Raw genomic sequence first — 12,607 nt, forward strand, 5'->3', positions numbered from 1 at the left:
TATAACTAGCTTAGTTTTCGAGTTCTTCAATTTGCATAATTTTTTTCCTTTGCCCTAGAAAAAATAGAAAAGAAGAAAGAAAGGAACTGCTACTGAAGAATTAAACATTTAACAGAAAACCAAGTCCGAACCATCACAGTGATTTTCTCTGGGAAAACATATCCTTATGCTGACCTAAACATAGGAGCTGTTTCCTGAGTTAACATGGTAACCACCAGACTCTGATGTAACTTTGAAGTTGTGCTGTTTTGTGTAGGATGTCAGGCTAGATGGCATCTAGAGCTCTCTTCCACATTATATTTTTGTATGGTTCTAAGGTTACTTGAAAGAGGGACTGTGACTTCTTTTGTAGCTGTTTTAAGGCAACTATAACTGCATGTGGGAAAGGTATTATTTCAGACTGTGCATATCAAATGGATCAGAGGATTCTCACAGTTCTCTAGATCTCAGGGGGCCTTGGCTTCTTGAAGTTCATGGTGAGACTGTTCTGGTGGGTGTCAAAACTGTTGGTTTCAGCAGAGTAACCTATGAAGTTTAGAAAATTCCAAGGTCAATCCACCATGAAGTGGGAGTTTGGGGGTTTATAGCTCTAGTCTAGAGAAATGAGACTTATCCAAATGCTGCTGATACCTTGGTTTCAATCAGCTTTACTTGCATTTATGGCATCAGTTCTTAATCCCTCAACACTTTCAACAAATTATTTGGCGAACAAATTACAATGCAGTCTGAAAGCCTGCGTCTGCCTATTTTCCCCCACTTATTAGCATCAAAAGAGGAATGTTGCTTTGGCAAATGATCTATTATTAACAAGAGTCATATGCTCCATTTCATGTTAGCATCAATGCAGTAACAACAAAGAGATCACACAAAACATTGATTACTCAAAAGTGTAATTCATAGAAGATATTGGATACTTTTTCCCAACTCAGCAAAATCAGGTAATCCCCTTTTCAGAAGAGCAGATCTTGGGGGAAGGACACGGACTAATTAAGGATTAATTCAGGTTACATGCTTCAAAGCAGCTGGGCTTTCCGACTGCTCCATTTCTACCATATGTTGTGAAATCTTCTCAAAACACTGCAGCAGTTTAGATGCCTTAGTCTATTCAGCTGTCACAAAAAGAAGAGACTCTACTCTAAGGAAGGAATATTTTGTCTTTCACAGTTGTTGTTAAACTTATTACTTGGTGCAACAGAAAGTAATTACAATGAAAATACTATGTTTTCTTCTGAAACTTAACAAAACAGTGGGCTTTATTTTCTGCTTCCATGCACTTTGTATAACTACGTACTCTGGCGCAAAAGATAATACTTTCTAGTTTTGGTGGCACTTTGCACAGGTTTAAATGGCTACCATGAGACCAGGGTATTTTTATTAGTTTACACCATGATTTCTCTGCTTTTCTTCTTTTCATGCAGTGTGCCACACCTTCTAAATGACAATGAAATTACACACCTTTATACTATTTCTATATTGCATCTATATTAATTAGAAAGGCTAATTATATAATGACAATAGAAGATGAAATTTTATTGCATTAGGCTGCTAAGTATTATTGTAGAGAAAGGGATTAATTCCTGTATAAACTGTCAATTTGCAAATAATAGGAAAAAGAAGATTGTCACTGTAGAGGAAATTTGATCTTTCCATACAATAACAAGGAAATGTTGGCTCTGATTACCCCTCAATTTCATTATTATATGCAATGCCTTGCTGTGTAATTGGAAGACATCAGCATTGTTTTCCCTTAACTCAGAATTTTCTGCTTCATGTCAGCTTGTGTTACAAAATGAACAGCCTTGAAATGTTGTGTGTATGTGAGTTATTGCATGATGTAAACTGTGCAGTGTGTCAGCTGAATCAGACTGCTGAAAATGTAGAGATCAATAACTTAATTTATTTTTAGGTCTTGTATGCCCCTCACTGTTCTCAATGTTGCTAGTCATCTTTTATCCTGAAAACCTGAAGGTCAGTTTGAAGTCACGATCATATAATAGTTCTTTTTATATCAGCAGCTTTATTGGCCTTGTGGGGATATTGTTACTTATTTCTTAATCTTTTGGGGAACTGAATAGAGTGTGGCCAGATTAAAAAAACATGCAGAGACACTACAAGGTTTATTGCTTCATATGTGACCCCCCCACACACACCTTTTTCACCAATAGCTCTATTTTCAGAAGATTTGTGGCTGTTCAGCATGTTTGCAAAACATATCACAAACTTCCCCAGGTACATGCTTATTATTTCATCAGCCATTTTGGGTATATTTCATGACCAGTTTGGGTATACATGTTTCCTACAGGTGGGTAGATAATGAAATTGTTTTGAACAGTATTATTTGTAAGAAGTTTAAAGATCAGAGAGTTCAACTTCCTGTAAGTCAGTTATTGAGACAAATCATAAACAACAGATACATACTGGGTCCTTCAACCACATGCTATATATATCCCATTAGACTTATGAATTTCAAGGGGATGAATAATTCTCTGGACATTAGTGATCAAGAGCAACAAAACAATTTTTTAAAACAACACAGTAAAGAGACCAGTAATGTACCCTTTTATTACCTGGGACAGTTATTGTTTGTTGACATTGTTAGGTTATGGGTATTTAGGAATTCTCTCTTTTCTTTAAAAACAAGCATAGATACTGACTATTCTAGTCTTCATGCTGTTTACAGCTTTGGAACCACAGATCAGTGGGAACTGGATGTGTAAGAAGCTTTGCAGTAAATCAGTATTTAAACAAAAGATAAACTTGGTTACTATCATGCCTTTGCACACTGCAATTTTAAGGCCAGACGTCACCTTTATGAAATCATAAAAAACGTTAGGGGACAGACAGACAGATATCAAATTTTTGCCCTACTGCTTTCTTTAATAAAAGTCTACTTTTTGTGCCTCTAGGAAGACTTGTCTCTTTCTAACAATCAGTGCCAGGACTCCAACTGAACCTGTCATTGCAAAAGAGTACAGAAGTTATACTGTGCCCCTGAACAGACTGTCCAAAAAGAAAAAAAAAAAAAAAAAGGATAATGGAAAAAAGTAAGGTGAGGCTCCTCTAGAAGTGAGTGACTTTAGCACATCTGGAAATTATAACGAGAAACATTAAGAACCCAAAATTTTTAGTGAAGTGGAGTGGAAATATAAATTTAATTTAGTGACAAATATATGTAGTGGATATAACAATGCCAACTTATCAATAAGGGCTATCTGAAGCTACTTCTGGGCTATTTCTCTGAGTAAAAAATGTTATGCAGAAATAGGCATCCAGATGTTATGCTACTCTGCATTACATAAGGAGTTGTGATCAGTGAAGCTCCAGGTGAAAAACCAGGCAAAGTGATCAGAGAATCTACTTATTCAGGACCACTGAACACTCCTGTTAAATAGTAAGAAAGTACTGAAAGGTTCTTTGCAGTAGAATTCATAATCCAGCTCCTCTTGAAGAGAATAATTTATTTGTATTATTTAAAAGGTAAGATGTTATGGATTTTATGTATATATTTACTATATTCTGTATATATTCTGTACTGAAATCTGATTTTATCCACCTGAATTTCAAAGTTTATATTTTTCACTCAAAGTATAAACCACTGTCCCGCAACATCTTCTGTTCCTTTTGAAATTATTTTCTAAACCTTATTCTTCTGTCTTCTACTAATTTATTCCACAAAAATATTTCTACTAAAATATTTCAATCCTATCTCAATGTTTTTTTGAAGTGTATAAATTCCTCCAAACACAGTGGCCATGACTCTTTTACTTTATTCATTATTGTTCCTCTACCCCTTGAAGGCAGCTCCCTTTTCCACTGTCTTCATGACCTGAATTACCTCTCCAGCTTGTGAATATTATAGAAGTAATACAGCTGTTGTCCTTGGAAAGAACTTGTTGTATCTTGTGATACTGATACTTGGTTTGATATTACTGATGCATGAAAGAGAATCCAGAATGCAGTGATCCAACAGGGAAGATCTCTGATACCTTAGTATGGTGCATAACAGAATCCACGTCCCTGTATTTTGAGTACCACAGTGAGGAGCCACTGTAGTGAAAATGTCAGGTTATAACAGCAGAACCAAATTTCTCAGCAAGACTGAGGAAAGGGAGAAAGATAAACAATAAGGAGTACAAAGGAAGAGATGGATGGATGGATGGATGGATGGATGGATGATGTAATATACATCTGGAAGTAGCCTTGTCATCAAGTCCTGCAATCCCAGATACATACAACATGTTATCTATTGCATTATGACATTTTTCGGGCTCTTTTTAACAACATTTAGAATTTCTGTCCTAACGTTTTATTAGAGGACTGTTTGAGAATGTCACGACTGATTAAGGGTGAACTTTAAACTTACCATGGTTGTTTTATACTCATTTTATTTTTTACTGATCTTGTCCCATAGTTTAAATAGATCATACAGCCCTCTGTATATTTTTGCTGTTGTTTCACAGATTCAAGTGTCAGAGATTGTGCCAGCATGAGCATATCCCTATCTCACCTTACACTTCCACCATATTCTATCTCAACTCTATGCTCAAACCTTCCAAAACCACTTTTGCACTATCTGCATATACAAAATGGATCTATGGCCTAGGAAAAGATTTGCAAAGAAATTTATAGGCAGGCATGCAGTGGAACCTTCAAAGTGCTGACTCTTATGAAACATCCTGAAGTCAGTGGGATTAGAAACATAAACAGGACTAAAACTAGCCACTTTAATTTTCTAAATGTCTATTTCTAATCTAATTCTTAAATAACCAGTTAACTAGATCTTGACCAGTGTAATATTATAGACCTACATTTATTTATACCTCCTAGAAGTTTCTCCCTGTACCTAATGCTAGAGTTTAGGATTCAGCAGCAACTAAAAACTTTGATAAGTGAATGTAATAAGAAAAAAAGCACCAGCTGCAGGGAATTATTTCCAATTATAATGAGTGGTATGTCATCAAAGTTTGCTATGAAAATTGTGCTCTGCGCACAGGTTGAGATCGTTCTAGAAAAGGACATAAACCAATGTCAAATTAAATTGGAAGGCTTTTGCAAAGTATAAAGATTTTACAGAGCACTTCAAATTTAATTTTGTGTTTAGTTGCTATCAATTTTCCTGGAAAGTTTAGCTGATCCAAGCCATTTCCAATATCTAAATTATTTGGAGAATAAGTATATATTTTTTTTTTAATTCCTGCCTCACCCCCCATAACTAGTAAATAGAAACTCAGCACCCTGGCACTAATTAGTCAGTCAGAATTTAATAAAAAAAAAAAAATCTAGCTTACCTCATGCTTACATAACTCATAAAAATTAGTAGTTTTTATATAACTTGACTTTCTGCTATATTAGCTGTGAAAAGATTTCTATGTATAACTGCTATGAATAATTTAAAACATATCAAAATGGATCCAGAAGAGATTAAATCTTTCACAACTGACCAGAGAAGAAAGGGCTATGGTTGCAAATTCAAGTTAGCTATCAACAACTAAATATATGAATGATAAAAATCCAATTACTTTTTAGGCACTAACTGATCTCAAAATAGAACAGATAGAACTTTTTTCTCTATTTCTCTAGGAGGGCATACAATACATTTCTTTATATATCTGTCAAAGGGAGTAGGAGTGTGGACAATATCTGGCACAGCAACAATGTAGAGAAGCTGCAGTCTGGTCTATAGAAGGCAGGTCCACAGTTAGGGCTGGTTTAAGGGGTGGGCTTGTCAGTGCTGGGTTAATGGTCAGACTCAATAGTCTTAAAGGTCTTTTCCAACCTAAAAAATTCTATCATTCCATTATTCTAAGTGAAAAGCTACTCTTGGTAAGGTCTTCCTTATGTAATATCTATCGGCATTCTGATACAAAGCACTTCTAACATCTGTCAGTGTATGGGCATTTAAGGGCCAACTCGCTGCTTACTAACATTGTAAAAGTTATTTGGGATACTATCATCTCTTGATTTTTTTTTCAGCATGTTGCACATTGGCAGCCTGTCCTAGTCAATCTCCATGTGAGACTGTATCACAAATGTAATAATTATACTGAATTTAGCTGAAAAGTTCTGTTGACTTCAGAGAGCACTGAAGTCAAGCACTATTTGTCTTAGTGAAGAAATATGCTACCTTGAATTATTTTCAGTTTTGTTTCAATTTTAAGCCTCATTCACAAGCCTGACAGAATATATCGTACTTCCAGTCCAAAGGTATCTACTTTTCATTTTGACAGCCTTTTTGATGCACAGGAATGGAAAAAACACCCACAAGAAAAAGAATTATGAAAAGCCAAACAACTAGATGATAAATTGCAAGATGTAATTATGATGCTTATACCAGTGGCACAATCACTTACCATTTCTTATCATGTTGTGCCTTGCACTAATCAGCAATTCATAATGCTGAGAAAAATTAAGAATGAAACTAAAATTTATGAATGACAGGAATCACTGAAATTAATGGAATTATTTGAGGCACTTGGTGTATACTTTGTTTTCTTTTCCATTAAAAAATAGAGAGCTGAAAATTTTTGTTTGTTAGCAGCATTGTCTAATGCTGTAAACTACCTTGTGCAAGTGAATTGAAGGTAAATTAATTAACGGCTCAAAGCCTTCAGATTATCTTGGAGATAGTCAAATCATTCACAGAAAGAGTAACAATCTATTGAATAGATTGATAATGAGCTCCACAAAATTGAAAATGAACTAAAATAACGTGTAATTACCTTACCTGGGTAACCTTCTCTGTTACGTTGTGCGTTCGGTCTTTCACCTTAGGTGCAATAATTGCTTTCTCTGAAGAAGGAGGAGATGAAGATTTTTTTTCACTTTTGATATCTGAAAAGTTCAGTGTGAGTTGAGGAATTTTGTTGATTGTACTGTATTTGTTGAGATTTGAATCTGATGTGGATCCCAACAGACTGGACTTGATATGATTGAAAGGCCCTGAAATATCAGAACACACATTTAGTATTTGATAAATGCAGAAAAATAAATTATCATTAATGATTCAATGGGGTATGTTAGGAGGGTAGTTAAAAATATTTTTTTATACTACTTGTTAATAGTAAAAATTATCTAAATTTTAAAAATAACTCTATTACTAATGAGATTCTAATCTAGTACTGCCTATAAATATGACATTTCCTTTAAGTACAGCCCTCAATACTTTTATAACAAAGTACATGGATTGCAAAATGCATGCATCTATCCTTACTTGTTTTCATGTTACTCGAAATGCTGGTGTGCTCTTACTATAATTCTGGCTGAATATAAAGACTATATTTTCATTTGTTTTTAAGAGCAGAAATAGGACACATGATTATATAAGAGTGCCTGGAATTAGTAAAGGCTCTATTATCACGTCCATACCTTGCCTGTGCTCACATGATAGTTCAAAGAAACGGGAAAATTGAGTGGACTCACAAAATAAGTTTCTTCAATTGTCATCACTAACAAAATTTTGAAAACTATAGGGATGCTCATGTAGAATATTAATGGACTATCTATAAACTCCTTATACTATTTTAGTGCATCATAATAGGTAAAAAGAAGTTTGCATACTTCATGAGGTACATATCCTTTATCATTATTCTTTTTATTATTGGACAGAATTCTTTGTAAAAGGAAACAATATAACTGATCAGTATACTTTTTTTTTACTGTTGTCAAAAGGCTGGCCAGGAAGTCAAAAGTATTCATTGCAAGTAAAATTTGCTTTTGAGAATAATACTGGAAAAAAGAACTATAAAGATGTTTAGACAGAGAGAGCCACATCCAGTTAGAGATTTAAGAAAAAATAAAGGTCTTGAAATCAGTAACAATGTACCTAAAGTGTGGGATTGAAGGGCATTTCTCAGATCCACATGAAACCCTTATTGCATCTTAATTCTATTATGGGCAACATTGTGATGCTTATCTCTTCTACTGCTTTTAAGGGGTTTTTTTTTTACTTCCTGTGAGGAAAACAAGAATATGTACGATGAATCAGGAACAGTCAATGGGATAGGATTAGGCCTATGGGTTAATGCAAAGTCAACAGTAGAACAGATCTATATTTGCAATGTGTGAATGAATGAAATTCAAAGTAACCAGCTGCCTAGAAATAGCTGTGGGGAAATGCTTCAGGCTGTGCTGATTTCTTTTTTTTTTTGGTAAAATTCTTTAAATGAGGGCTGTTTTTTCATCACACCTGGCTTTCAATTCTTGCTGAAGAATCAGACTTTGAGGCGTTTTTTCTATCTTTCACATTATCTACATGACTCTATTAAAAAGTAGTGTTTAATGTATATCAGGGCTCATAATCCCAAAAATCCAAGAGGTGACTAATGTGGCTGAAGTGTGCTACATATATATGGTCAGACTGCAGATTTGCAGCTCTACTTCCCTACTTTACCAGTAGTTTCTGAGTATTTAGTAGGTTTAGACATAAGCAGGGTATCAAGTTGGAGTAACTTGTCAGATGAATAAGATTCTTGACACCTTAGGAATTCAAAGGTAAGAGGAAATTAAGGTAAATCCATGATTAGATAGTAGATGAGATTTTATTTTATTAGTAACTTTATGTATGCCTAAATTGCATTGCACTTTTGCTTTCTGGGATTTACATATTTTGTTGCTTCTATTCAAAAGGGGATTATTCTCTCCTTTTCTATCTAATACTCATGCCCTAGAGCATAATATTAGACTTAAGTTCATTGCACATGAGAATAAAACCTTACTTTTTTTCCTGCACCTTCTCTTGCTTTACAAAGTGGCGAAATGTATAATGCACCTTAATGCACTGTATAATGTATAATGTTAATTAACTGAAAGACTGTATTAGCTTAAGTACAGCCCAGGCTGACAGCAATTGTGCTGATACTTGACAGCTAGTGGACCATTGCTATACTCTCATAGCAGGAAGAAGAAAAAGAGGACCATAGCAAATCACAATCACAATTGACACTAATTGGCACCCTGATTGACAGTTTCAACAGAGAGGCCAAGAGTTGAATAAGCAGGCTGAATGACATGCTTCTGCCTACCCCACAAAGGAAAATCTTTCAGATTAAGTCTGATCTCCCTATTTTTATGGTAGGATTCCATTGTCCCTGCTTACACAATGCATTGAGAAATGATTTCACTCTCCTGAGCTACCAATCCATCATCTTTCACCAGCAGTAAATACACTTATAGAAGTTATTGTATAGTATGAAAACTGCATGGTTTTTTTCCCCCAAGATTTTGCCGACATACATTTGAAGCAAATGCAATGATTTTGTAGTCCACAAATCACTTTACAGAATCTAGGTCATGCACTGCATGCAGTTTAGAGAAATTTTACCAGGTACACACACTTTTTGCATCATGCATGAAGTGACAAACCAGTTATCTGAAATAGCTAAAAATATGAAAATTAAACTGAACACTTTAGTAAGTGTTCCCTAGAAATGGAGGATGTCACTTATGAATTATGTTCAAATTGCTTCTAAAAGAAATTGCTCAGTGCTGGTGAAAAGAAACAGTTTTGTAACTGCACTAAATATTTAAACATGGAATTGGCAATGAAGTTCATGCATGCACATTTTAATGCTACAGGAAGCTTGAAACCATACCCCCTGCCATCCAGGAACGTGAAACTAGTTTTAAAGAGACAAAAGAGGAATAAGTGAAGATACTTCCACAAGGGTCCTGATTACCAATTATGTAATTTCTGCAATAGTTAGCTGATAACTAAGCACCTTGTAACAACAGATTGTTTGATAATGTCTCCATACATCCTTTTCATCCAGGTAAAACCCCTGGTAGCTTCAATAGAAGTTTTGCCTGCTCAAGGACAATAGCACTGAGTTAAGCAACTCATATACTCTACCTCCCTCTCCTCCTTTTTTTTGAACTCACAGACAGTTAAATCAAAGGGCCATTTAACTATGCCTTCACTTTTTCCAGTGATTGGTAGTTAGTGCTTCGAGACAATAGTTACGGGAATAACCACATGTTTAACAAATATAATTTAATTAATGCACCTGGCCCTAGAGAGGTCAGCATGAGAATGTTGCATTTGAACATTTCATACAGCAGGCAAAGTAACATGCCAAAAAGTGTGGCTGATTGAAACACTGGAAGGTACAGTCTAGATGTATACTTTACCTTTGACATTGCGACCATTGTCTGGTTTTCAGCATAATAAAAGTGAAGAAAAAGAGAAAAAAAGAAAACTAAAATCTACACCAGAGAAAGCAGAAAATATTGCTTCAGAGTGTGTACAGTTTGAACTGAAATATTGTTGCGCCTCCTTGTTTATGTTACGTAGTCTTTTAGTCAAGATGAAGTCTCTTTGACAATTGAGAGATAATCTGTAAAAGCATTGGGAGTAGATCAACAGGCAGTAGGACTGGCTTTAGCTAACCTGTCTTCACAGTAACATGGTAAAATCCTTTCTTCGTAAGTCTGGCAGTCGTTTGGAAGTCAAAAGTGCCAATTCAAGAGGAAGTCCCATGTAATTAAGTGAAGCTGAGGCACCCACGGCACTGATGCAGACTGGCATGGCTGCGTGGGGTATGGGGCTGTGCAGGTGGCCCAGCACTGACCCCCAGGCCCCATGCCCGTCTAGACTCACAGGAGGAAAAGTTTTTACCATGGCATCAAGCTAAGCAGTGCCCTTCTGAGTAAGTGCTGGAGAAAGGTACTCCTCGATGCTTTCTTCAGTTCTTAGGTGCCTTTCTGCAAGGAAACAGTGGCAAAGCTTTCTGTCCTCACTGGCACACCTGCCCCTGAATCCCCTCATGAGATGAAACTTTTTCTGGGAGAATAATATTATCACTGTTGTTATTATTATTTTAAAGAAGCCACACAGGTGGACAGGTGGATGCCACCCCAGTTCATGTGATTACAATATGACCCACAGGCTGCCCTCCCCTCATGTTATGACCCCTGCCCAGATGCTGTTTGGATGGCTGTGAGGTGGCTCTGGCAGGGAGTGGGGCCTTGCTCCTGGTTCTGCCAGCTGCTGTGACCAGGTTGGCAGCTTTCAGAGGTGCCTTTGGCTCCCATGGACAGTCGCCTGCACTGTGCCAGGTTGACATGCTGAGGTGTCTGTGCCCCAGCCGCCTCGCAGCAGCCCTGCCCCTGAGGAGAGCACATTCAGCCCTGCTCCGGAGAAAGGCCGTAGCCTCCTGCTGAGGGGGCAGCAAAGGTGGTGTCACATCTGCTGCCTCTCTGGCTTTTCCTCAGCCTCCCAAGGACTGGGAACTGTGGGACATCAAGCTGGGCCCTCAGGACCAGGGGTGTGGAAGAATGTTTAGCTCCTCTCAGCCCGATGCCTTTCTGTGCCAGGCATCTGCAGCAGTACCGCAGATTAGGCTGAGTTAGGCCCAAAAGTCTGCTGCTGGTTCAGAAGGCTGCAGGGATCTTACTGAGATCACTTGCTGAAGATAGTAAAATTTCCGAAGAGTCTCTGTGAACCTGTGCAAAACCTGGATTGCTGGTGTTTCAGGTGAGATGGGCTTGGCTGCAGTTTGGGTGGTGAGTGGAAGACACGGTTCCAGCCCTGTTGCTTTTGCTGTCATATAGGCATATTAGAATGGAATTCAATCAAGTACATTCAAATGCATTTAAAATTCTAAACTGTCATTTTTACTGTAACACCTTTTGGCATATAACGGCCACAGTGATGATAATTTTAAAGTGATAGGCAACTAGGTTACATAAATTAATTTAACACATGAAATAATTTATATTCTCAGTTGCATTATCTTAAAATTTGACTGCGGGTAAATTACTATAGTTAGTATTAAGCTAAATAACACTATTATCTTCTTTCAAAATTCTGTTATACTGATTCAATATTATTTGAACTGGAAAAGGTAGGAAACATTGAATCCTAAATTGTATTTTCAGATAGAGTAGTAATTTTTAAATGATTTGGGAAAATTCAGAATTATTAGGACCAATAAACAAAACAAAAATGGAATGAGAAATATAGGAAGCCCTATACTTCCTTAGTTAATAGTTTACAAATTAGAGGACTGGGTAATCACCAAGCATATGAAGTTTAATAAGGGAAAGTGCTGGATTCTGCAACTGGAATGGGGCAACCCCAGATGTTCATATAGACTGGGGAATGAGATGCTGGAAAGCAGTGCCACAGAAAGGGACCTGTGGGTTCTGGTTGATGGCTGGTTGGATTGAGTCAGCAGTGCCCTGGCAGCCAGGAGGGCCAACTATGTCCTTGGGGGCATCAGGTAAAGCATCACCAGCCAGTCAAGGGAGGAGATTGTCCCACTCTGCTCTCCCCTGGTGTGACCTCACCTTGAATATTATGTGCAGTTTTGGGCACTACAATATAAGAAAGATATTAAGGCATTGAACAGCATCCAAGGAATGCAATGAAGGTGCTGAAGGGTCTTGAGTGGAAGTCGTGCGAGGAGCAGCTGAGGCCACTTGGTCTGTTCAGCCTGGAGGAAACACATTGCAGTTACAACTTCCTGGTGAGGGGAAGAGGGGAAGCAGGCACTGATCTCTGTGATGACCAGTGACAAGACCTGAGGGAATGGCCTGAAGTTGTGTCACAAGAGGTTTAGACTGGGTATTATAAAGAGATTCTTCACCCAGAGGATGATTGGGCACTGGA

The 12,607-nt window shown here is 37.1% G+C and overlaps 1 protein-coding gene across 3 annotated transcripts in view; it reads right to left on the reverse strand.

The window, feature by feature from the left end:
* The window catches only part of KCNH7 (potassium voltage-gated channel subfamily H member 7), a 218,067-nt gene that overhangs the window by 60,602 nt on the left and 144,858 nt on the right, over positions 1–12,607 (reverse strand). For 2 of the 3 annotated variants that reach the window (XM_027911481.1, XM_027911479.1), the window contains 2 exons: positions 9,591–9,614; positions 6,725–6,939 (listed from right to left, as the gene is read on the reverse strand). In XM_027911481.1, coding sequence (XP_027767282.1) covers positions 6,725–6,939; positions 9,591–9,614 — 239 coding nt within the window. The remainder of the gene's footprint in view (positions 1–6,724; positions 6,940–9,590; positions 9,615–12,607) is intronic. The other variant, XM_027911480.1, reaches the window with a different exon arrangement.

This window comes from Empidonax traillii, unplaced genomic scaffold, assembly GCF_003031625.1.
Source record: "Empidonax traillii isolate 1590-97213 ecotype Southwest subspecies unplaced genomic scaffold, ASM303162v1 scaffold33:size3420811, whole genome shotgun sequence".
Lineage (NCBI taxonomy): Eukaryota > Metazoa > Chordata > Aves > Passeriformes > Tyrannidae > Empidonax > Empidonax traillii.